This window comes from Mustela nivalis (genome assembly GCF_964662115.1).
Source record: "Mustela nivalis genome assembly, chromosome: 1".
NCBI lineage: Eukaryota > Metazoa > Chordata > Mammalia > Carnivora > Mustelidae > Mustela > Mustela nivalis.
Window position 1 is genome coordinate 122437847 of NC_139020.1, and position 26081 is coordinate 122463927.

At 46.7% G+C, this 26081-nt stretch overlaps 2 protein-coding genes across 8 annotated transcripts in view; one reads left to right on the top strand and one right to left on the bottom strand.

Moving 5' to 3' along the window:
• NME9 (NME/NM23 family member 9) overlaps positions 1 to 26081 on the top strand; it is a 45231-nt gene that overhangs the window by 2776 nt on the left and 16374 nt on the right. Inside the window, exons 3-12 of one of the 5 annotated variants that reach the window (XM_082719375.1) lie at positions 2957 to 3014; positions 7473 to 7576; positions 8773 to 8844; positions 10485 to 10601; positions 11888 to 11987; positions 14189 to 14271; positions 14779 to 14871; positions 15878 to 16032; positions 17273 to 17409; positions 19454 to 19724. In XM_082719375.1, coding sequence (XP_082575501.1) covers positions 2957 to 3014; positions 7473 to 7576; positions 8773 to 8844; positions 10485 to 10601; positions 11888 to 11987; positions 14189 to 14271; positions 14779 to 14871; positions 15878 to 16032; positions 17273 to 17409; positions 19454 to 19518 — 984 coding nt within the window. In that variant the 3' untranslated portion in view covers positions 19519 to 19724. Of the gene's footprint in view, positions 1 to 2956; positions 3015 to 7472; positions 7577 to 8772; positions 8845 to 10484; positions 10602 to 11887; positions 11988 to 14188; positions 14272 to 14778; positions 14872 to 15877; positions 16033 to 17272; positions 17410 to 19453; positions 19725 to 26081 lie in introns of those variants that run through there. The other 4 variants (XM_082719376.1, XM_082719373.1, XM_082719374.1 and 1 more) reach the window with 4 other exon arrangements.
• The window catches only part of ARMC8 (armadillo repeat containing 8), a 137444-nt gene continuing 113580 nt past the window's right edge, over positions 2218 to 26081 (bottom strand). For 2 of the 3 annotated variants that reach the window (XM_082719347.1, XM_082719348.1), the window contains one exon: positions 24704 to 25359. In XM_082719347.1, the coding sequence (XP_082575473.1) occupies positions 25326 to 25359 (34 nt within the window). In that variant the 3' untranslated portion in view covers positions 24704 to 25325. Of the gene's footprint in view, positions 4057 to 6286; positions 6473 to 8198; positions 8382 to 8996; positions 9096 to 17933; positions 18043 to 18153; positions 18516 to 18830; positions 18970 to 24703; positions 25360 to 26081 lie in introns of those variants that run through there. The other variant, XR_014308471.1, reaches the window with a different exon arrangement.

Below are 26081 nucleotides of genomic sequence, written 5' to 3' on the forward strand. Positions count from 1 at the left end.
ACCTTCTTTAGGACTACAGGTGTGAGTCCAGGATGATGTTGGTCCAACTCTCTTAGATCACTCAAAGCATCAAGAAGACTGTTCCACTTTTTCATAGAAACAAAGAGTATGGAGCTATGATTTCTTTAGAAAGACGGATCTTCAGCAGAAGATTTGCAGGTGTTACATGTCTCCAGCCCTTTTAAAGGAACAAAAATCTCAGCATACCTGTATTAAGAATGAGTGGTCATTGTCATGGTCTCTTTATTTTTATGGTTTTAAATCAGCCCCACCCAAACTTACTTATTACAAAGTGAAAGAGAATAATTTCACAGTGCAGAAGACTGACAGAGCACCTTAATCAGTGATCCAAGTGCATGTCAGCAATAAGGGGCTAATCGAAATTGCGTGTCACCTGATAGGACGCAAAAAGAGAACACTCTTCTGCTTCCTTGACACTCCACCCCAAGCAACCAACTCCAACCAATCCAAAGATGCATAGCCTGAGTCTAATCAGGAAACATTAAACAGACCCAAACCGAGGGAGAGACTACGAAAATAACCCTCCCATTGTCGTCAAAAGTGACCCAGAGGTCATGAAAATCAAGGAAAGACTGAAGAATGATTCCAGAAAGCAGTTAATCCAGTATGTGATTCTGACGAGATCCTTTGCTATTCAGGACATTATTGGGATGACTGGTAAAACCTGAATGGGATCCGAAGATGGCATAGTAATAATATATCAGTGTTTACTCCCTGACTTTGAGGGTTGTGTTGTAGTTAGATGGGATAATGTAGAAATTGACAAGCTGGTTCTAAAAAAATGGAAATGGAAAGGATCAAGAATAGCCAAACAGTTTTGTAAAAGAAAAACAAATATGGAAGAGCCACACTGCCTGATACCAAGGCTTATTATAAAGTTACAGTAATTAAAAGAGTATGGTGTTGGCAAAAGAAGAGAAAATAGGTCAGTGAAACTGAATAGAGTCCAAAATAAACCCATGCTTCTGTAGTAAACTCATTTCAGCAAAGATGCCATAGCAATTTAATGAGAAAAAAAAAATCCTTTCTAGAAGTTTTGCAGAAACAACTGTACCTCTACATGGATATAAAATTAACCTCAATCCTTTTGCACAATATAGATAAAAATTATTTTCAGATAGCTCATGGACTTAAATGTGAAAGCGTAAATTACAAAGCTTCTAGAAGAAAACAGAGGAGAGCATCTTTCTGATATATATATATATATACACATATATATAAAATATATTATTAGGTTGTGTATATATTTATTTATATTATATATTGATCAATACTGTATATTGATATATAAATATATATTATTAGATTGTGTGCATATATATACACAATCTAATAATAAAAAGGCCAACAATCGAATAAAGAAAATGGACAGACCAATGGTCACTTCTCATAGAAGACATATAAATGGCTAATAAGCACACTAAATAGTGCTTATTTTGATAATAAATACCTTTTTAATAATTTTAACAATAAGCATTATTTAATAATTAATAATGTTTAACAACCTTAGTCATCAGGGAAATGAAATTATAGCCACAATGAGATACCCACTACATTACCATTAGTGTAGCTAAAATCTAAAGGACTAACATTACTAAATTTTGGTGAGAATGTGGAGCAAGCAGGACTCTCATACCTTGCTGATGAAAGTTTAAAATGGTACAACCGCTTTAAGAAAAGCCTGGCGGTTTCTAATTAAACTGAACATGCATTTACCCTATGTCCCAGCAATGTCCCTCCTAGAGTATTTATTTACTTACTGAAGATAAGTAAGAATGTGAGCACAAAAGGATTTAACAGGAATGTTCATAACTGGGGCACCTGAGTGGCTCAATTGTTAAGCGTCTGCCTTTGGCTCAGGTCACGATCCTGGGGTCCATGGATTAAGCCCCGAATTGGGCTCCCTGCTTAGTGGGGAGCCTGCTTCTCCTTCTCCACTGGGCTCCTGCTCTCTCTTGCTATCTCTGTCACTGCCTCTCTCAAATAAATAAAATCTTTAAAAAAGAATGTTCATAAGTTGTTATTTGTAATAACCCCAAACTAGAAGTGACCTAAATATCTATCAAGCAAATTACGATACAGCCATACAATGAAATATGCTCAGGAATAAAACTAGACAAACTACTGATACTCAACCACACGGATGCTTCTCCAAACATACACTGAGTGAAAGAAACAAGCATAAAATAGTGGGTGCTGTGCTCTTCCATTTATAGGCAGTTTTACAAAGCAGATCAGTGACCACCTGGGGTGAGGAGCATTGGAGGGGGGGGCTGTGTGTGTGACTCTGGGGAGACAGAGGAACTTTCGGGGATGATGGAAAAGTTCTGTATTGTGAGAGGAATGTGGTGACTTGGGTTGTGTGCATTTGCTAAAACTCGGTGAACTGTAACCTTTCAGTTCTGTGTATTTCACTGTACATGAATTGTTTCTCTAGAACATGTAAGAAGACCAAAAGAAAAAAACAAACGAATACCTTTCTGTATATGAATATAGATAAGTGTCAAAACTGGATTTGAGTGAGAACAAAAATGGCAAAAAGATCTCTATCATATGATATTATTTATGCACATTTTATGGACCCAAAACAATTTTATGTTTTTATTTTTGCACAAGCAACAAGAAAAAATTATTTTTAAAAAAATGACCGAGATTTCCTTAGGTGAGTTACTCGTGTGGATTGGAGGCAAGAAAAGAAAGGAGGAGACGGCAGATTGGGGCAAGAAGACAGCTTGCGCCTGTGTTTGTACATATTTCAGAGAGGGAGGGAAGAAAAAGAAAAGGAGGGAAGCGGGGAGAGAGGGAAAGAGAGCGGAAGGGAGGTCGCGAGAGGCAGGCAGGCAGGCAGGCAGGTAGGTAGGTATCTGGAGCAAATACATCCGATCCTTTCCCCATCCATGCCTTCAGTAATAAAGCCTTTGTTCTTTGACCTTAGGTTAACATCAGCACCCAGGAGCTTTGGGAGGAAATGCTCAGTTCCAAAGGACTAACTGGTAATTTAAGTTTTTAGATCCAACCTTTTCAATATTTCAACACAGTATATTGAACCAGGAAGAGAAAAGCTGCAATGAGCGCCATTTTCCTCTAATCTTGAGTTCCGTAAATGAAGAGCCGAGTCTTTTCTTCGTGTGCATAGATACATCCAAAGAGCCGAGTCTTTTCTTCGTGTGCATAGATACATCCAACTTGCACATCTGTTAGTATGTTCAGTTCAGGAAAGCCATCAGGACTGCTGGCCGACAGGGCTCTCTTGTCTCAGAGCTGACTGTTAGACCCAAGGGTTGTTTGGTGTGAAGGAATGAAAACCTCTTCTGACTGCCTGAGTCGTAAAGGGGAATGTACCGGAAGGAATATGGGACCTCTTGGAACTCAGGGGCTGGAAGGAGAGCCAGGCTTCCCGAGGGGCTGGAGCCAGGCACTGCCCCGCTATTAGGATACAGCATAGCCACTGTCCCCTGGGCCTCCTCCTCCCTATCCTCTTGTTTGCTATCTATCGCAATTTACTTAGTAGTTTTATTAAAAAATTAATATTTATTTTTTAAAAGATTTTATTTATTTATTTGAGAGACTGAGAGAGTGCAGAGGGAGAGGGAGGAGGTGACTCTCTGCTGAGCATGGAGCCCAAAGTGGGGGGGCGTGATTCCAGGACCCCGAGATCGTGACCTGAGCGAAAGGCAGACGCTTAACTAGCTGAGCCACCCAGGTGCCCCCAAAATGAACATTTATTATCCCATAGTTTCTGTGGGTCTGGAATCCAGGTGTTGCATTGCCTTTGGTTTGAGGTGTCTCTGGTTTGGGGTCTCCCACCAGGCTGTGATTAAGGAGTGAAACAGGGAACGTCAAAGCTCAACGAAAGTTTCAGTTTGCTTCTAAGCTTGGTCATGTGGCTCTGACAGATCTTAGAAGGTCACTTCCAACTTTGTTCCTGTGACTGTTAGCAGGACTCAGGGCCCTGCTGGTCATTGGCCAGAGACATCAAATTCTTGCTATCAATTTCCCCACAAGCCTACTCACAACGCAGTAACTTTCTTCTCCCTGAGGAAGAGGGTAGGGGGAGAGAGACACACGTAAGTCAGAATCTTTCTGTAACTGAATTTCAACAGTGATGTCCCATGGCTTTGCCCTACTGTTTATTAGAAGCCGGTCATTAGGCCTGGCCTGCACTCAAGGGCAGGGGGACCTCCCAGGAGACAGGACTCCCCCATCTTAGAGGCTGCCAGCCACATCTGCCGCTGCTGTTCCTTTCTCATCTGCATTGACCATGCGTATCTCTGGGCTCCCTTTCTCTCTCTGTATCTGCTCAGTTCTCCTCCCTATACACCTGCTTGGCAAGCTTGTGTCTGCTCTTCTCTCTCCCCGGTGCCACCCGCACCTAGGGACTTCAGCCTTCGAGGCCCCTACCCCTCTCCTCCCCCATGACTCAGTTAGTCTTTTCCAGCCCCTTCCCCACTGTTCCCAGAGATATGTCCTGAGCTCCAGTTCAGTTTCCTGAACATGCCACAAGTTTCCCCACTTTTTCACTTTTATCCATGCTGTCCCTGCTCCCTGGAATATCATGACCCCCAGGCCCCGCTCCAAAGCAGCAACCTCCTTGCATGAAATCTTTCCAGAATCTCTGTGCAGTCACTTCCCCTGGGTGTCACCTGGGCATTTGGCGTGGGGCTCTGTCTCCCCCTCTCCACCCAGCACACACCCAGCTTGGTGTGGCCCCTGTCTCGGGGAGCAGTCACGGCTTTCCCCCTGAACTCTAAACACAGGGGCATTGTCTTTTTCCTCTCTGTCTCCAGCAGACTTGCCTGGGCCTGGGGCAGAGTGCAGGTCGCACTGATTCGGCAGCATGGGTGGGAGTCTTGCCACATTCAACTGCCTGAGGGATTACACAGCTTTTTTGATGGTGTCAGGTCTCAACTATTTTGTCTGCATGTCTTGGTGGGTGCAGCTGGAGCATGGCTGTAGGGCAAAACAACCATTACTTCTGTTTCTTTAACGGCAGTAAGAAAACTATCACTTCATCACATTTTGAGAATTTGCTGTGTCTCAGGCACCCTAGGTGATCACAGCGGACATCTGCTGGGTGTGGACTCTTGTCAAGCCCTGCTCTAAGCATGCCAGGGAATTGCATCTTCTGGGGGCAGCAGGGGCTCGTCCTTCCCTTCTGATGGGGCGGTCTCGAGGAAGCTATGCTCTTCCTTCTTTCTAAAGCCAGCAGACATGTGCTTCCAAAGGAAACTGCCATCTTGGAAATCTCGCCTTCTCCTGGCTCATTTTCCCTTGCCTTCAAATAGGCAAGTCAATTCAGATTTACACGTGTGCACACACAGGCCTTTTCATTTTCTCTGCCATGCCTTTCCTCCCAGATATCTTCTCTGTTTTGCTTCCTGTCTTTCAGTCAGACTCTTGATAGACTTCCTCTCCAGTCCTGCTCTCTCCCCCATAACGTTGTGAAGTATGCCTTTGCCCCACCACTGCTAAGACAGCCAAGGACTATGAGGGGAGACAGGAAGCTGAACTAAGGGTGCAAATCCTGCAGAGAGATTGGTGAGCTAATGGGACCCCATTTTTTTTCCCCAGTGGGGTGTGGACATGCTTTCCTTGGTGGGCCCAAACACAGGCTCTCTAAGTTTCCAAAGACTTTTTCCTGGCTTGATCCAAATGATTTCTTCCCCCATGACTATGGTGTATTGAAATCCCCAGACCTCTCAAGTGTGATGCTGTTGTCCTCAGAGAAGCCCAGAGCTTTAGCTTCTGTGTGGGTGCCCAGGAGGCCCAAGTCTGCCTCCATCTCTGCTGGTGCCTGGCTACCTTTGAGACCACTGGCCTTAGATTTTCTTGTTTGTACTAGAAACCCAGCGATCTAGAATCCATTTGACATTTCTCCTTCCCCCAAATGATCTCTCCCTGCCACCACCCTGTTCTTTTCCTCTGCCAGGCTCCTAGGTGGAGTCTTTTCCATACCCACGTGACTTTCCTCACCTGTCTTTCCCTTTCAAAGTCTGTGGATTCTTCCCTTCCTCCCCTCCCGCCTGCACTGCCCCCCTGTGCCTGGCTTCCCCATGCCTCCTATACCCCACTTGGTTCTCAATTTCTCCCCGCAAAACTGCGCGGCTTGGCTGAAGCTAACCAGCACACCTGAACCCACGCATCTCACTTCTTTCCTGGAGTAGTTGAAACAGCATGCAATGAGACGAACCTGGGATCAAAGCTAGGTTCTACCGCTTGAGAATTCAATTGTTTTTTCTTTTCTTTTGTACCCTGGGTTACTTACTTCACGTCTTTGAACTTCACACAATCTAGCACCAGCTACGTCGTCATGATGGGGCTGGGTACGTCTTGCGTGTGTCTGGTACGCATGTGTTGGCTTTGCTTAGCTTTCTCACAGGCCCTGTGGCCTCATACAATCAGACCAGACGGTTCCCTCATGCCCAGTCCTGGCATACTCCATAGACTGCGACTGACAAAGAAAAAATAATCCGAGTTTCCATCTAGGTCTCTAGCAGGTATACTTTTCAGGAGAACGACATTGATTTTTTTTTTTTAAGATTTTATTTATTTATTTGAGAGAGAGACAGGGAGAGAGAGCATGAGCGAGGAGAAGGTCAGAGGGAGAAGCAGACTCCCCGTGGAGCCGGGAGCCCAATGCGGGACTCGATCCCGGGACTCTGGGATCATGACCTGAGCCGAAGGCAGTTGTCCAACCAACTGAGCCACCCAGGCGTCCCGAACGACATTGATTTTATAAAGTAAATAAAACCTTCCTTGGGCACCTGGGTGGCTCAGTGGGTTAAGCCGCTGCCTTCGGCTCAGGTCATGATCTCAGGGTCCTGGGATCGAGTCCCGCATCGGGCTCTCTGCTCCGCAGGGAGCCTGTTTCCTCCTCTCTCTCTCTCTGCCTGCCTCTCTGCCTACTTGTGATCTCTGTCTATCAAATAAATAAATAAAATCTTAAAAAAAATTATAAAACAAAACAAAACAAAACCTTCCTTTACCCAAAGAAGAGGCTTTCAATTCTCAGGGGGGAAAATGTCAAAACTGTGCTTATTATCAAAGCAGCTAAGAGTTGACTGTAGGTTGACAGGCCGCCTACAGTGACCTCTTTTAGAATAGATCATTTTAGTACAATTCAAATATTTATTGAGGGCCACTCTATGCCAGCCCAACCATGACGGTAGCCTGAAAATCACTACAGGGAAAGGATCCCTGTAGAGAAAACTGTTTCCTACCACACTTACTTCATTATGTGTAGAGTTAAGAACACTGAGTTGTAAGCATGAGGGGCGGCTGTGTCTCTGTGCTGGCTCCCACTCCAAGGGGAGAATAAACCCCGTGAGCCATTGAATAACCCTGCAAACAGACGTGTGTCTGGAGGGGGTTCAAGTTTGCAGGGGTCAGTTTTACCTGACCTGGAGAGTACTGGTGCTCACTTAATGTTCCTGCTTCTTGGATGCACACAGTTGTCGATGTCTACCAAGGCTGGTGTGGGCCCTGCAAACCCATGGTAAGCCTCTTCCAGAAGATGAGGATCGAGGCCGGCCTGGACCTTCTGCATTTTGCATTAGTAAGTTCCTCACTAGGGGGGTGGGGTTATGGACATTGGGGAGGGTATGTGCTATGGTGAGTGCTGTGAAGTGTGTAAACCTGATGATTCACAGACCTGTACCCCTGGGGATAAAAATATATTACATGTTTATAAAAAAAAAGTAAGTTCCTCACTCAGCAGAATGCCACGCAACACTGTAAAATAAACATTTAAAAGCGGGGACAGGAAACGTGAGCTGCCCTTCCCAGATGATTGAAAAGGCATCAGTTGTGAAAATTTTGGTCATCAGTCACGAAGCTTTATAGTTTCTTCCATGATGAAGGGTTCCTACCCCATCCCCACCCGCCTGACAGTCAATGTGAGCTCAGGCATCTCGATCCTGTGCACAGGGAAGGGGTGTGTGTCACCCCACAGGTGAGTATGCCATGGCTTCTGGCTCATGAGCCCTGGGAACTCTGAAGTCTTACTCTCAGAGCACACAGTTCCAAGAGTTTTATGCTCTGCTCCATCACGGGGAGCTTCTAGCCAATGTTTACTTGGATCAATGTACGGAAATGGGAATAAATTCCAGAGAAGCGTGTGAGAGACACTCGGATGAGAGGTTCTAGGAGAACACAGGAGAAAAGACACTTGCGCTCACCTCTCAAGGACTCGGCACTTTCTTCACGGGGCGTCAGTTCTGGTACCTCTGGGGAAAGTGTGCAGTGGGAATGCCTGCCCCCGTACAGGCTTTCTCAGGCTCGGAAGGCAAAGACTAAGGACCTTCTCCCTCTGTGGGTGTCGGTCTTGGCAGCAGCAAGGTGGCATGCAGAGCAGCAGCTGGCTGGGGAGCAGAAGGAACCTTGTTTCCACCTTGTCTTATTCTTCCAAAAAGCCTGTATGCCAACAATTTTTACCAGTATGTCCACAGCAGAGTTATTCTGATGAAAAGACATTAGGGGCCGAGGCACGAGAGCCTGCCAGGGCATCCTCTGGGGCGAACAGTCACAGTGTGGCTGTGAGTGTGGCCGTGCATGGGGCGAGGTGTGTGTAAGATGGATATGTGTGAGTATATACACATGGGTGTGTGTGCGTATGTGCTGTGTGTTTATGGCGTCTATGTGTGTATATAAGGGGTTTGTGTCTGTGTGGGTATTGTCCCGTGTGGTTCTCCCACCAGCATGCCCCTGTGTTCCTGGCACCCTAGGTCCCCCCTGACAGCTTGTTTTCTTTAGGCAGAAGCAGATTGTCTTGATGTCCTTGAAAAATACCGTGGGAAGTGTGAGCCGACCTTTCTGTTTTATGCAGTAAGTATATCTGCAGAACCAGAAACACATTACAGATCATCAGGGTTCTATCTCACTGAAAGTCACCAAGAGGCTTCACTGATCCAAATGAGGGACTGCCTTCTCCTTGACTGCGTTTGTTATTTGGGGTAGGAAGAGGCACGCTTACTTACTTCATGGTGATGCAGGTGCCTGCCTCGCATGATGGCCCGGCTCACTAGCAGGGAGGCCCGGCACGACGCAGCTCCTGATGGTCCCTCTGGGCCCGCAGCCTTCCTGGCCGGCTGCATATGGGAGAGAATGGGAGTCACTCAAATGCGTCTGCTCCTTCTGGCTCATGCGTACGCTTGACTGATGCTTCACGATCAGAGAGCAAAGTTTTCAAGATTTCCTCCACCATAGAAGGAAGCTTTCAGCACACACACTCTAAGGGGGCAGACAAGCTCCGCATTCATTTTTATTGAATTGTAAGATGTGAAGATATGCTTCCAGACATTCAGAAATGAGAGCCAAGTCATTCCATGTTTTGGAAGAGAAATTGGACGTCTTTGGGAGTGACATCCACGCTCTGGCCCCATGCCCCTCAGGGCCCACTGCCTCACTCCTGGCTTCGTAGCTTAGGCTACCTGCCAGGCCCTAAAGGCAAGTGCCAGAAATGCTCCTGCTGACTGCAGCCCCCTCCTCGTATAGTCAGGGGAAACTGAGGCCTACCCACCCACCTCTCCTGACAGCCAGGCCAGGGTGGCTGAGTTTGGAGACCTTCAGATTCCTGCCCTCGGCACCGCACGTTTCAGAAACTGGAGGCTTCTGGCGAACATTATCTGGGTGTTGATTCGTGATGGAAGACTGGAAGGGAGGAGTGGGAAGGGGCCCCAGTGACAGCAGAGCACAGGCAAGGAAATGCGATCGCTGGCACAGGGGTTCGTTCGCTGGCTTGCGCCTATAGTGATGAGGGTATGAATCATACGGGGGCGGTGTGGGGGCAGGTGCCAAGGCGGTGGGCTCCATCACAGCCTCTCCTCTGCGGGGTGGGGTGGGAATGGGGAGGGCCTGCTCACCACCAATTTCTGTGAGTAATAGGCATAGATTGACTGTCAAAAAGGTTAAAGGAGACTCAGTCACCCCAAACGCCACCTTGATGTGAAGGTGAACAAAGCTTCCTCTGACTACCCCATATGGAGCTGGGAATCCATTCTTGCCCTAAATGCCAAGCATCTTGTACATTCCCCCTCTTCAAGCAATGGTCTTATTCTATGGTGATTGTTTCTTTGATATGACCACCTCTCCCCACTTGACTTCCCGTTCCCTGAAGCAGGCAACTCTGGCTTTTCACATTGACTGTTCATATGCTTTGCCTCTGTCTTGGCGCTTAGCAGAGTAAGTGCTCAATAGGTACTTGTTGAGTGGACGAGCCACGACTAGGCCACCCTTATTCACTCACAGCCTCGTTGCCCTGCTTCTCCCTTAACTGATTCCCTGTTTCCCTGAAGGCAGTTCTGAAAGGAGAGGCATGGGGGAGATAGCAGAGAAGTGGATAGAGGCCTCGACCTTGGGCACGTGCCTAAGCAAAGCACTTGGACACTCGCTGTCTCTTGAAAGACATGAAGATAGGTGAAGATGAGTTCAGGTGGTTTGGGTGGCGCGTGTGTTCTGTGTTCTAGGGTGGAGAGCTGGTGGCTGTGGTTAGAGGCGCCAATGCCCCACTGCTGCAGAAAACCATCCGAGAGCAGCTGGAGGCTGAAAAGAAAGTTCTGGCCGAAGGCTGTGAGCGCAAAGTGGTAAGGAGCCCTCCCGCCAGAAGCAAACTCAGTGTCTCCCTGCCCCATGAATTTTCCTGGAGTGCTCAGTGACATGTGTCATTAAATGCACACCTGGGGTCTCTGAAGGCTCAGGGGGAGGCAGTGCCCACTAGGCATACATGCATTTTATCTTATTATTTTATTTTGGATTTTATTTATTTATTTGACAGAGAGAGAGTGGGGAGAGGGACACAGAGAGAGGGAAAAACAAACTCCCCACTGAGCAGGGAGGCACATGCGGGGCTGGATCCCAGGACCCCAGGATTAGGACCAGAGCTGAAGGCAGACACTTAAACAACTGAGCCACCCAGGTTCCCCAACATGCATTTTAAAAACTTTAAAAAAGTCACCCCCTTCATCCAGAGCCTTGAACTTCTTTTACCCATTTCCCATGCATCCCCCACTTCAATTCTTAACGGGGGTTTCTGGACCCCTGACAATGAGTTCAGAAATGGAAATAAAGTTACGGAGTAGAGTAGTAGGTAAAGGTGAGCTCTCTCCTGGTGACCTGCCCTTGCCTCCCATACCTGAAAGTTTACTTGAGATCCCCAAGGGATTATTTAATTTAGAAATTAAGCTGTCATTCACACGAGCAATCAACATGGCTTGTGATTTTGATAAATTGTTTCCATGACAGCACAGTCTCTCACAGTTACTCACAGAAACTTGGCTGCCATTGAACACAGACACCAGCGTCAGTTAGAGGCATTTCCTGTGCTTTGAGCTTCCGTCCAACGAGCCTTAAAGTTGTTGTGTTCATTGTTCAAGTTTTCATACTCACTTTCAAATAGTAAAGGCCTATTTTTATAGAACAGATTAGAATCAATTATATTTTTTGCTGAAAATTACACGTGCTTGTGCCCCCTCCAGGGGGAGATGATATGTGTCTTCACGACTAACATGCCCAGGGGAGGCAGTAGCTAAGGATCTCCCTGTGTGTCTTCTGGCCGACTCCCTACTTCATTTTTTCTACTTGAAGCTTGTGGAAATGGGCCGAATCTAAACCTTAAAGTCAGCATGGATTTCCTTGTCTTCGAACACCCTCACCCCCACAGTCATCTGGCTACTAAAAAGGGTCTTGTAAAGTTTCAAAGGCTGATGGTCTGATGGTCTCGACTCCCTTTTCTTGGTTCTGCATTTCAAGCCTTTGTTTTTTGTTGTTGTTGGTTTTTTTTTTTTTTTTTGCCTCTGCCGGTTTCTGGAGGCCGTTGTGGTAATTTTAATTAGTTAACCACTTTCTGTTTGTGACCAATTTGTTCCTCTAGATTAGAGATGAGCCTCTGTCTGATGAAGACGGATGCCTCTCCCACGACAAGGACATTGGTGACGACGAGGACGTGGGTGAGTGCAGAACCAGTCAGCAAGGTGAGAAGCAAAGGACAATCAGTGATGTGGGCATCAGAACTCTGGGAAGATTAACCTCAAAACATTCTGTTTCCATTACCTGACTTCAAACATGACTTTGTCAAATCTTCCTTCTGCCCTTTCTTGCCATCGTAGGTACCTTTCACAGCTTTCCAATCATGCTCAACTATAACAGGTATGACTTTTAAGGCAATAACCCAGCATCAGGAAAAGCCCCACCTAATAAAAAGGAAGATAGAATTTCAAGTAATGAAGCTGGTGTTTCCTGGGTCTTTGTTTGAACTAAATCGCTCATTTCTTTTCTTCACCTTTTTCTGAAGGGTCCAAAAGTCAGGAGTCCTGGGCGTCACAGTTATTCCTGAACCTTTACTATGAGAAGAACATCTTGACCTGACAGCAGGGAAACCAGAAGTTAGAAGGTGGCTTGTGACAGTAACTGAGATGCCAGGGGAAATCAGCATTAAGTTCAGGAACTGAGTTGAAAGGATAAGGAAGATTTTTATTATTGCGTGAACCAGAAAGGCTGTTTGTTCATGTGTAGATAATGGAGGTGGTTTGAGTTGGGATTCTAACAAGGAAAGCGGCACAGTTTGGAGAGCAAAAAAACTTTGTGTGAAAAAAATCAGTGTTTTGGCTTCTGCAAGAAACCGTTGTTACTGCCTTTTTTGGATGATCTCCTTTACCCTCCCTCATTATCTCCTCTCAAATCGAATCTCTCCACCTAGAAAGTAACATAAAATCTGCTCTTGCCCTTGGCCTTCCTCTCCTCCACGCCTGAGCTTCCTGAGCTCCCTACTCCTTGGGTACCCCTCACCTTTGGCTCCTGCCCGACCTGTTTCCTGGTGCTCATGGGGCACTGCTGACCTTTTTGGTGCCAAACCCAACACACGGTGTCCAGTCATATCCTACAGCCTCTCGCTGAGGACTTGGATAATGTCGACTGTACCTTCTTTCTCCAAACCCTCGTCTCTTTCTCGTTTTCCTTCTATGTCTCTGGCCTCTCTGCAGCCTCCCCTTCATTGACCTTTTCTCATGTGCTCCCCTTTCAAGCTGCAATTTTCCAGGCCCTGATCTGGCCTCTTCTCTTCTCACCCTGTGTCTCTAGAGGATCTCATTAATGGGTCATCATATAAGGGATTTCATTTTACGAGTCCCTTAAAGACTAAGTATTCATAGGATGTTACAAATAAAATAGAAGAATGGATAATCTGTTGCTTTAAATGATTCACATTTTTGCAGTACCCATGTTTTTGAGATTTTTTGAGTAGGAATCTCTCCTCAAAAGCAGATATCATGTTTCATTGCCATACAACTGATACAAAGGTTGAGAACAGAAAATAGGCTATGGGGGATACAGAGTCTGTGGAGAAGACAGAGAGCTCACCAAAGCCAAGCTGATACAAACAGGAGTACAGCAGGGATGGGCTTATGGACTGGACACCGAGCCCCCTACAGGCCTGAACAGGAATTGTACTCATACACCACCTCCGCAGGGCCTGTGGACACTGACCCAAGGACAACCATCAGGACACTGTTCAGGGAGCTATGACTGATACCTTGGCTCCAAACAATGAGCCAGCCAACCTGGTCTTCTCTCAGGAGAATCTGTGATGACAGAGAAGATGGTCGTTGCAGTTTGGTAGAATGTGCTGGTGCTGAAGAGTCGTAGAGACTCAGGGCCTGGGGCAGTCTTCACTGCCCATATGCCAGGAAAGTTAAAAAGAAGCTCTGGTGAAGTAGCCAGAAGAGTGAGAGGAGAACACAGTAGACAGCACTTAGAGGCTCCAAATCAGGGGAGGTGACAGGAAGGCACAAGTGAGTGTTCCCTCTGCTCCAGTGTTCCCCAGCTCCAAGCCAACTCTTTCAGTTGTTGCTGGGCTTCTGTTCCTGAGTGGTTGGTCTCTGACCTCCTCCCTGCTCTCCCTTCCCTTCCTCCCTCCCCACCTGCACCTCACCCCTCTTCTCCCAGGATCAAGTCGCTTGCCTCTCTCCATCCCTTGGAACCAGGTAGAGGGTGAGGTCTGTAGCCTGACCCACGCCTCGACTAGAGTCCAAGTGTGCAGGGGCACAGCCCAGAGGCCAGCACGGGAGCCCTGGGAGCTGTGTGCAGAGGCTGCATGGTCCCTGTGGATACCCTGAGAGCCTCAAAGATGGGTGCCAGGAGCCCAGCGTCTGACAGCACTATTGTCTGCTTCTTGCAGCTTCATCAGAGAAGACCTGCACCTTGGCCATCATTAAGCCAGATGCAGTGGTCCATGGAAAGACTGATGAGATTATTATGAAGGTAAGAAAGACCAGGCTTCCTGGACAGACTGCCCTCATGTCTCCTCTGGTGGAAAAGCAGGGGCGGGACATCGAACAACAGTGTACTATTGGAAAAGGAGGCTGCTGAGGAGCTCTGACCAAAATGCCAGTTAAGTCAATCACACATTTTTTTTTTTTAAGATTTTATTTATTTATTTGACAGAGGTATCACAAGTAGGCAGAGAGGCAGGCAGAGAGAGAGGGAAGCAGGCTCCCCACTGAGCAAAGAGCCCGACGTGGGGCGTGATCCTAGGATGCTGAGATCACGACCTGAGCCTAAGGCAGAGGCTTAACCCACTGAGCCACCCAGGCGCCCCAAGTCAATGACACATTCTGTAGCTGTTTGGGACAGATGTGATGAGATGAGGGTCTTCGCTGCCTTTAATGTTCCCTTTCCCATTATCTTTTACTTTTCAGCTCATTTAAATGTGAATGTGAATTTGGGCTTGATTTTCCCTTTCACAACATATATATATGCACATTACAGATCCACGAAGCCGGTTTTGACATTCTAGCAAATGAAGAGAGAACCATGACAGAAGCAGAAATGCGGTTTTTCTATCAGCACAAAGCTGGAGAGGTCAGCTCCTTTGCTTCTACATGTCCAACCCACTCTCATATCTTTCTCTTTCCCCAACATTATGTTTATAGATTGATGTTAGTTTGGGAGAAAATAGAGTATTAGGAAGAACAAGAATATGAACAGCCAGAAGGCCATGATTTGCTCTTAAAGATTATAGTGTGTGTTAGGTAGAAAGTTCTTTGGCTGCAAGGAAGAGATTTTGATTCTAACTTAAGTGATGACATGAAGAATTTCTTGGAAGAATACTCCATAGGTCCCAGAACTGAAGAAGAGAGTTGAAGGAGTTGAACAAGAAGGTGCTGGGGAGAAGAACCTCTGCCCTGGGTCACTGTTTCCTCTCCTTGTGCTAGGAGGCATAGAGTTGTAGGGAGCTTAGAAGCAGAATCCCATGAACAGTCACTTTAGGTGCTGCTGTTGGACAACTTAGATTCAACCACTTTCCACTCACTTCCGCTTCTGCCTCCCCTACTTGGGATACTTGGGATGGAGGCCTAATGGACCCCGCTTGGTCGTAGCCTCACCTTTCAGGTGAGGTGTGTGTGTTTAGAGAGTGGCAGTGGAGGGGGTGGAGAGGCATCACTGTTGTCAGCCAGACTAGGCCAAGTGAACCGGGGAAGGGCTCTCCCCAAAGGAAAACTGCTACTTGAAGCAGGGGGAAGAGTTGTAAGGCATTGCGAAAAATAAGTCTTAGCTACACGGCACCCCATGGTTATCCAGCATCCACATGATTTCCACACACGTGTCCCTACTTAACTTGTTACAGTCTCTCATTCAACCCCAAATAAATCAAATCCAAGTCTCATTTTCCTGGTTTTGCCTTTGTCTGGGTTCTCTTTGTGTTGCTGGTCACCACCACCCTTCCCATGGGTCCTCCATGGGCATGGTGGCTGGTGGCAAGGCTGCTCACTGACCCCCTCCCTTCCTGCAGGTGCTATGGGCCCACTGACCCACTATAGACCCCAGTAACTCTGCCCTGGGTCACTGTTTCCTCTCTTTGTGCTAGGAGGCATTTGAGAAGCTGGTTCACCACATGTGCAGTGGACCGAGCCACCTCCTGATCCTCACCAGGCCTGAGGGCACTGAGGACGTGATCACTGCCTGGCGAACGCTCATGGGGCCCTGTGACCCTGATGTAGCAAGGAGGGAGCAGCCTGACAGGTGATGTCACCAGCTGTTGTCTTTTCATTTTTCTCAAAACCTGCATCCAAAGAAGCCCAGAGCCTTGCTCTATATTCAGTCCCAAATCCCCGTTACATATATTTGGAGAGACGCTGACCTCTTTGTTATCTATGTGAGGAGACCCTGCTACCCTCACTCTCTGATCTAGTCCTACAGTTAGGGAGTTCCACAATGTTCCAGAAACAAAGGCAACACGCATCCAGGAAATATGGATTACAGGTCCCCGCCAAAGTCTGCCAAGTCAGAGACTCTGGGCAGAGCCTAAGGATCCACACAGGGTGTTCTGAGGCCCCCTGGATTCTGAGCACTTGGTTCTGCACTTTGCACGAGGCTGCCGTGGCCCTGTATTTAGCCTGGCATCAATGCCAAACCCACTGTGCCTTGTCTTTGAAGCTGAGAGCGCCCCAGTGACCAGAAAGGAAATGAGCAAGAGACTAAGTAACTGCAGTTGTACCTTGCAGTTGTAGGAGACCAGAACATTCATACATGGGACTAATAAGACAGCCCAGGGTTCAGATCCTAGCTAACCACATACTCAAATAAGTCCTTTTTCTGAGCTTCAGTTCTCATCTGTAAAATGGGGTTATGACACCTGTCCTGGGAGCTGTTAAGAGTACTCCCTAGGGCCATACATTAATCCCTCTGTGCCTCAATTTCTTCATCTGAAAAATGGATACTACAATGACTCACACATTGATGAGATTAAATGAGCATATGTACGCATGTGTGTGTGTGTGTCTGTATGTGTATATACATATATGTATATGAAACGCTTGGAACAGTGCTTGATGCAAAGGAAGCCCTGGCAATATTAGTGTTATCTTACGGGGTTATTGAGGAATTAACGAAGCACACCTACATCGAGCTCTTGGCAGGGTGTTCGTCCCTGGTAGTGAGATCAACAAAATGGCAGCTCTCGAGCCTACACTGTGACTCACGCATATTTAAATTGAGAATCGTGACAGAGTGTCCTTCACAGAGCTGTGGCACAAACGAAACGGGATCGTGTATGTGAGTACTTGGCAACATGCCCAGCACACCTTCTTGCTGAAATAGATGTCAGCTACTGTCCTTGCTGTTGTTCCTGGCGTTTCCAATGCAGAAAAAGCCATTTCACAGAAGTGCAAGGGGCTAACTGGTTGCTGGTGCCCATGTTGCCAGAGAGCAAAAGTTTCTTTTCAAATGAAACAATTGTTTCTTGTTTTGCCAATGTTCGCAGTCTCCGAGCTCAGTTTGGCACAGAAATGCCCTTCAATGCAGTCCACGGAAGCCAGGACAGAGAGGACGCCAGCCGAGAACTGGCGCTGTTCTTCCCCACATTTAAGTTTTCAGATGAACTTCTAGAAGCCTCTTTATGTAAGTCATCAAGGCAGTTTGTCTTTATTAAATCTGCACTGAATATTTGGGGGGGTAATAACTATGTGGTAACAGAATCTTCGATCTAATAAGGTCCTATTTGATAAAGAGGGGCCATTATATAACTTTAGCAGTAGTCCTAGTCTGTTCTCTGTTTCCTCAGAGTAATGATGTTGCTTTTTAATCTTCATTACCTTTTGTTTTTTTCTGCATTCATACTTTCATTGCAAAGTTACTTTGCATTTTCTTGTGGAAACCACAGGGAAAATGTAACTAGCTTACTAGAACCCTGCTTCAAAGCCAGCTAGAGGCCAGATTTCACTTCCTCACTTCCTCTGCACTTCCCAAACCTCATGCCAGGCCCGTGGGGGTGTTGCTGGGCAGTGGAGCATTATACGAAAGGACTCTGAGCCTGCTGTGGTTCTTGTTCCTCTGCCCCCACATTTTGGGAAAAGCATGCTAGGTCATCTCCACCTCCAAATCTGGGTGAGAAACCGGAGAGGTCCAGAGTTCATGTGACTTACCCCACTCCACAAGTAGAACTAGGCCTGGCCCCTGATGCTCCCGCTGCCGAGTTGGGTATCTGTGGTCTGAGCCTGAGGTGAGGTGGGAGGGACCAGGGGGGTGAATATCCTAGGAAAAGCAAAGGATATGAGGGTGGCATTCCTGGGAGAAGGCTGCATGTAGATCTGAAATGGTAACATACTTGTGCACCAATGTTCGGGTTTTAACCAATACACTTACCTAAATGTTTTGTATGTTCAGTGTCCTCAGGATCTGAATCCAGCTGAGTGAGAATAGGTGGTCTGAGGGCATCGGAAGAGGGGATGGGAGCTGGCCTGTGCTGGCCCTCATTTAATTCTTGTGGCCAAGGGGCGAGCTGGGTGCGATGGTGGGGTGTAGAGTGGAGAGATCACAGCAAGTGTGGCTTTATAGGGACCCGGGTTGACACATGTGAGTGTGTGCTGTGGTTCTTCAAGGCCATTCCCCGGCTGGGAGGAGATCTTACTCTGGTGACGAGGGCCTGCTTTCCTCCAGGAACCTGCCCTCAGAGAGTGCTCATGATGTATTTCCTTATGTGTCCAGGGTCATGACACATCTTCATCCTTTTGGGGGGGCCATCGGAAACAAGTGGTAGAACTTAGGGCCAAGTCTGGGGAAAGACGAGGGTAGCCCGGCTGGGAAATACTCAATGGAGCTAGAGGAGAGTGTTGGGAGATCATGAGCCTGACTTTTGGGCCCCAGGTGATAATGAGCTATGGGGACACTTCACAGGGGTCTGAGCCCAGAGACATCCCAGGAATAAATGCCCAGCCTCCTGAGAGCATGACTCTGAAGCAGCCTTGTAAGGGTACTGAAGTGCTGCTCATTTGATGTGTCAGGCCTTCTCAGTCGTCAGGAGCAGTTTGCTTCCAACTTACCCATCGCTTTCTCTGCTAAGTGTCAGGGATCAAGGGCACTGGAGACAAGATCATCCTGGGTTTGAATCCTGGCTCCGCTAGTTATCAGCTGAATAGCCTCGGGAAAGTTATTTACCTTTCTGGGACCCAGTTTCCTCATCTGCGAAATGGAGATAATGACAGACCCATTATTAGCCCCATAATAATATCCCCACAATAGTGATCTTCCCCACAGGGCTGTTGTGAAGATGGAAAGAGACAAAGGATATTGAAGTTCTTAACCTGGAGCCTGACACATTTAAGTCCTCAACATATTACTCATTCTCTTGATTTTTAAAAAAGGTTTTATTTTTAAGTAATCTCTACACCCAACATGGGGTTTGAACTCACAACCCCAAGATCGAGTCTCGTGCTCCATCAGCTAAGCCAGCCAGGTGCCCCTCATTCTCCTAATTTTTAATTCCTGGTCTGGAATAAACCTATTAGGACCTTTCTCTGCTGTCCCTCCCACCCTGACCCCTTGCTTCACTGTCTGTGATGTATTTAGATCCCCTTTTCCTGCTGCCTTGTGGATGGTGAGTGGGACAGAGTACAGGAACAGGGTTACATTTCAGAAGTCCTGTAGAACATCTGTCATCCCACAGGCCACGGGGCTGAAGGAGCGGTGGGCCCCACTGAGGCACGTTGCTTCCCTGAGGACACAGACTGAGAGGCTGGGCTGCTGTTCCAGAGCATGTGACCAGGGGCAAGGCCATGAGATGAGCTGTCAGTGCGCTTGAATCAGTTGCCCATAGGGCAGCTCCAGAATTGGAACTCACTCTTTTCAGCCCCAATACTTTTTTGGTTTAGTTATGTCTTATGAACAATAAAAATAGTATATATTTTCTTGCCTTATTAAACAGTATGTAAAACATACAGGTTTTTGTTGTTGTTGTTGTTTTTTACTACCTCTGGGATTTTATAAAATAAATGGTCATCTGTTTTGGTACCCTGGTATGGTATGGTGTCATCTCAGAGGATACTGAGTTATATAGGATAGTGTTTCCCCAATAACAAATCTACTCATTGGACTAAACAGGTTTAGAGTGAACTTGAAAATAGTGCAAAAAGATTGGCTATAACACTTCTAGGCATATGGACATGGAAGCAGATAGAAATTGGCTTTAATCTTCCTGCTGCCTACCCAGTCATGGGGATAGTCCTGCAATGCTGCCCAGTTGGCGACCTGAAGCTTTCCATGCATCAGGCCATGTTCATAAAGAAATGCTTGGAGGGGCTCCTGGGTGGCTCAGGATTAAATATCTGCCTTCCGCTCAGGTCATGATCCTGAAGTCCTGCGATCGGGTCCCACATTGGGCTCCCTGCTTGACAGGGAGTCTGCTTCTCCTGCTGACCTCTCTCTCTCTGATGTTCTCTCTCTCATTCTTTTTCTCTCAAATAAAAAAAAAGAAAAAAAAGAAATGCTTGGAGTTATATTTGGAACCAGGAGTCATCTGATTTTCTTGGTGCTCCCTTTCCCCATTTCTTTGGTTTCTGATTCTGGCTACTACCTAATTTTAAAGTCCGAGAGCTCCCAGTAGAGCCACGTTGCCTCCAGCTTTCACTAAATCACCTGGTTGAGCCATCCTTCCATGGCTGTGCCCCTGAGGTTGAACATTTCATGAGGTTTTCAATAAAAAGTAACTATTATTACCTCTGTGAGTATTAACATGGATAGCCATTTCCTCCTGCTGGTTTGCTCTTTGGTCTATTTGAAAATTCACTAAGCCCAAGCATCCACTTTCCTTTCTGAGGAAAAGGCAAATGTTAGCGACTTCCTTTCATTTGCTGGTTTTCTCCAGAAGACTTCGCTTGTGACTTGAAGTTCTTTAAATGCGCAGTTAGCTCCCAGAAGACTGCTCTTCATGGGTGCATTACTCTTTATGCCAATGCCATGCAGGCACTGGGGACAGAAGGATGAAACAGGCTGTGTGAAGTGGGGAGAAAGGCCTGTGATGCTGGGTGGGTGGCTGCATTCCCCATGACTTTTTGTCACTTTTAGATGCAAAAATACATGCCCATTGTGTTCATAGCATCTGTACTGACCTCCATGAGAAACAATGTACTCAGAGGGTCCCTCCATGACAGGATGTCAGGAAAACTGAATTCACCATGGGGCTGTGCTCTTCCCTTGTGAGTGGGCTCAAGAGGGGGATTCAAAGCCTTGGAGAAACATTAGAACCCTGCATCTGGTCTTCTACATGCGCAGGTGTTACATGGCTCTGAATGAGCTACTTAGGGGTAACCACCATCTGATCTCCCCAGAAGTTGGGAAGCCAAGGATCTTCCATCACTGAAGAGATGAGAAATGGTTTGCCCAAAGCCTCTGAAAGCAATGGGGCGAGAGGAAGAGTAGGTGGGGGAACTGAGACTGTAGGGGTGATGCATGTTGCTGTCTGTGATGGCCTTTGAGTCTCCCCAGAAAGTAGCTGGGAGTAGTGGGGCTGGCAGAGGGGAAGGCATGAGGGGCAATAGCAGGGGAATGTGGGGACACCCCCTTTCCATCTATAACTTGGTAGAACATTTCTTTTCAGAATCTGTAAGGTTCAAAGCAGAAGGAATAGAGGTGCAGGGGAGGGAGTGGTGTTGGAGGAGAGAAGTCTTGTGAGAGTGGCTAAAACGTGAGCCCACTCTGAGGGTGGAACTCCTTGGCACAGACCCTGGGTCTGGCTTCCTACAATGGGAGCAAACCAGGGTATGCAGGTGGGTGCTGTTTGGGCCATTAAGGCCTCTCAGCTCCTGGGTGTGAATGCCTAATAGGATGGACGGCAGGCCCCGCTGCATGAAATAGAGGGTGGTTCCTTTCTTTTTTCTTTTTTTTAAAGATTTTATTTATTTATTTGACAGAGAGAGAGAGAGAGATATCACAAGCAGGCAGAGAGGCAGGCAGAGAGCTAGAGGGGGAAGCAGGCTCCCTGCTGAGCAGAGAGCCCGATGCGGGGCTTGATCCTAGGACCTGAGCCGAAGGCAGAGGCTTTAACCCACTGAGACATCCAGGAGCCCCGGGTGGTTCCTTTCTAACACTGGCTCTGGCTCCCCACTCAGCAAGAGGGCCAAGTACACAGCAGAGCCAAGACCAGGAGCCAGGGGCTACATAAATAAAGGGAGGAAAGGTGGCTACGTAGGCCATGATGTGGCCCTTGAGGTGGGGGTTCCCAATTTTTCTAGAGGCCAGGCAGTAAACCAAAACTACTCTCCTGCTGGAAATGGACACAGGCCTCTCTGCGCAGCAATCAGGAGAAATGTGCAAAGGAGCAGGACTGGGGTAGCACCAGCCCCTATCCCAGGTGGCAAGGTGTTGGGACCTCCTCCTCTCAGCTCTCCATTAGAACTTGGGGTCAGTCTCCCATTTCCCAGGTCTCACTTTCCTGTTTGCCCTGTGGCAAGGGAGTTCCTTCCCCTGCCAACCACCTCACCACCACTCACTTTCTCCCCAATCCTCCACGCTCTGGGGTAGATGTCTCTGGCTTTCTGTTTCTAGGGAGGCCTAGAGGTAAGAGGTGCTTCTCTACGTTTTAGAGATGGGGAAAAGAAGGCAGTGTGCAGTCGTGAAGAGCACCTGGGCTTCCTTGCAGAGGAATAGCTGCTTGTGTACGGGGCCGCTGGTCATCCACCAAATTCTTGGCCTAAGTCCAGCGGGTGGTGACAGTGGAAGCGTGGCATTCGTAAGGGGCTGAGGAGAAGATGGAGGCAGTGGGCACAACACTGGGGAGGTCCTGGTGGCTGGGAGTGGCCACTCGTAAAAGATCCGCTAGACTTCAGGAGGCCAAGAAGAGGGTTCCCAGACTGCTGCCGATGGCCCCTGTAGCACAGCTGTAACCACCACAGGGCACCGGCACCCATTCTGAAATGCAGTCACTTCCCGGCCTACTATTTACCAAGAAGCATAGGTTCCAAAAAGCCAGGACACGTTATCTTCCAATGTTTCCTAATGTTCTAGACATTTGGAAAACAGACTCCTTTTTAGAAGTTGCCATGATTTTTTTCTTGGCTTTTATTAGCATGTGTTAAAATCATATTATCCAAACACTACCAGAAGAACATGTATTGTTCTGCATAAAGTGCTTAAGGAAAAAAAAATGCAACTTATTAAATTGGACATTCTTTTCTAGTTCATAAATTTTGGGTTACAATCAGGGCACAAAAGGAGAAACAGAATGCAGTATTAGAGAGAGCGAGAAGCTTAGTGAAGGACTCGGGTGGAGACACAGACCACGCCCCATTCCTCCCACTTCCTTGCTGACTGAACACTGCACCTGCCTAAAGCAGCAAACAGCTTTGTTTAAATAAATACATTTTTCCTTCATTCAAATCAGAAAAGTTAATTATAGTAAAGCACTTTTTCTTTGACCATCTGTTTATAGCCACAGGCAAGATTAATCCACAGAGTTGAAGTGTGAAAATTTTATTTCATTGGGCTTTCAGCTTTCTAATGCTATCTGGGTACAAGATTGTCTCAGCAATTCATTATTGGTTTCCTTAATATTTACCTGGTACTTTTAAATACCAACTCTATAGTGTGTGTATTACAAATGCCAACCAAGGATATTTTCTCAGTACTAGAAGTTTCAATGAGTGGGCCTATATAAGGCTTTATTCCCAACAAATTTAATTCTCTTTAAACTGGCGTTCTCACATTAGCACTGACGTCCACACAAAACCCAAGTTCCTGTTGTGACAGACTTTTAAATTAGTGATGTTCTGGGGAGAAAAAAATAACTTTGAAATCTCTGTGTTTGAATCTTGGGTGGTCATGCTGAGAACAGGAAAAACTGCATTAAATACACTTAAAAACATTCATTTGCAATCAAACATATTTAAATCCTCCAAGGAAGGTGCAGGTTGGTGATGGGGTGACTGCGGGGTGAGCAACCCCATCAGGAGTGGCTGGTAGGCTTGGGACTCTGCCAGTGGTGCACACTCATGGCAAGCTTCCGGGCCACAGACCTTGATTCTGGGCCGCAATGCCTCTGAACTTCTTTTAGCAAAGGGAAAGGAAGGCTGGTTGTTCTTTCAAACAGTCAAGAGCAACCTCTGCGAAGTTCACTTTGAAGCCGCCCCAGAAGCTGGAGCTGGGTGCCACGCTAAGGTCTGCAGAAGGGCGAAGTAGCACTCTCAGTACAAGAAGCCATCTTTCATCCTCTGGCGAGAGTCCCTTTCCCTCGATCAAACTTCAGTGCTCTGGACTTCATGCAGGAGATCTCAGCCATGTCTTACTCAAATTTTGATCTTGTCTTAAAAAAGCACACTGAATAGCAGTCCTGAGTGACTAGTAGAATTAGCTGAGTATAGCTAAGAGAAAACCAGCTTTCTAAACTATCCTGTTCTTCACTTCTTTCTACAGATAAGTGTGTAGAGCATTCTTTAGTTTCACAGTGATATGCTGTTTCAGGAAGCACAAGGTGATCGGACTTTGTTTCCAGGAAGTGATGACTTACTTTAGTTTGAGCCTAAGTTTCCATGACTGGCTCTAAATCCTGCCAGAGACCGTTACACCAGTGACAGGATTTAGGGCTATTGGGAGGATCCTGGTGCCCAGTTCCTGCCAAGTGCAGCCGGCCAGAGTCAGGGCTGGGCTTTCACTATCAGTAGTTCTATTTCCCCTTGATGGTTCAAAAATCCTATGATTTGTTGCCTCACTCCACTCCACCCTGTCCATTTGACTTGGAAGCCTGAGAGCTTATTGAATTAGGCTGAAAAGAGGCTCTGTACCTGCTGATATTGACGGCAGTAAGATGCTAGCTTACTATTTTGCACAGCACCATATATCATGCCTGTTACTCAGGCCAACTATAGCCAACCTTTTTTTCTTTCTTTTTCTTTTTTTTTTTTTTTATAAAGAAAATCTATGTAAGTTGAGGTTCAGAAATGCATATATTTTTTACTTACAAATATTCATCTGACCAAAATTCAACATAACCTTTATGGAACACTTAACAATTGTTTTGTTTTTAAAATAACATTTCATTCAAACTGTATATAATTCAGTAAAGTTTTTTATACAGCAAGCAATGCTTAAACCCTGGAAAATCTGTAGAAAAGAGATTTTCACACAAAATAAGAAAAGAAAAATTTGAGGTATCCCTCACACACACACACATCCATTCATTCTGACCCACGTGCACACACATGCACACACACCTGTGTGTGCAGAGACACATTCATTCTCACTCACAAAGTGGCTGCAGCATAGGCAAAAAATTGTAGGTCCAAAGGAAAATGACTGATTGTTCTAATAAAGAGTCCAGGTAGCTCAGAAAAAAACAAAACAAAACACAACAGTCCTCTGAGGAAATTACTACCTCAAAAAAATGTTCTCAAGATGAATTTGAGATCTAAGCCTACCAAATTGCTTTTGCAAAACAGCTCCCTGCAGTCCAAGGTGACTTGTGCAAATAGAAGGAATCAAATGAGGCTAGTTCCTGTACTTCCTTTAACAAGGATGTGGGATGCTTGCAGGTGCCCAGGGCGCTCCCATCACGCCAGGTACTGCTGCAGTGCCATCTTTGCCCTGAAATCACAAAGTTCCTGTTAGCCATCATCTCATAAACAAGGCATAAATAAGGCAAAAATCCTGTGGCTCAAAGATGGTAAGGGAGGGGAGGTGTAAAAAGATCCCCAAAGGGAATTGGAGTGAGCACAACTGGGCGACTACCATAAGGGGCAAAGATCTGTGGTCAGCAGGCAACCTCAAACCCACACTGCCTACATTCCTCTTCCTGAAGTTCTTTTAGGAAGGGCTGTTCTTGTCCTTACACCTGCTGCAGTGACATTCTATAGTTTCCCTTCAAAACTGGCATTTGGCTAGGATGGATCCAGAATTCTTTACTTTCTCCCACTGTCATGCAGGTTTTTAGCTGGTGCTGCAGGACACTGGGGATGACACTTAGGATTCTGGGAAGCTAAGAGGAAAACTGACCCAGGGAGCAGCATTCAGGTGCTGATCAGAAAGTGCATGGGGAGCCTAGAGCTCACAACCCAAAGCTGTCTCATGGTTCAAATGCCTTCAAATTGAGGAAGGAGGTTATAGTTTCATCTCATTCTTCTTATCATGCCTGCTGACACGGACTAGCAGGGGATGTGGGTTGTTAGGGTGGTTGGGGAAGAAGGTAGCTAGTTGGAGAGAAGATGTGATATGGGCAGTGGCCTCACCCATCCTGATCCTTGTACAAGTGTCTTTCTTTGACCTGGGACTGAAGAGGCCTCCTTTACTACTCCAATTATGAGCTTAAT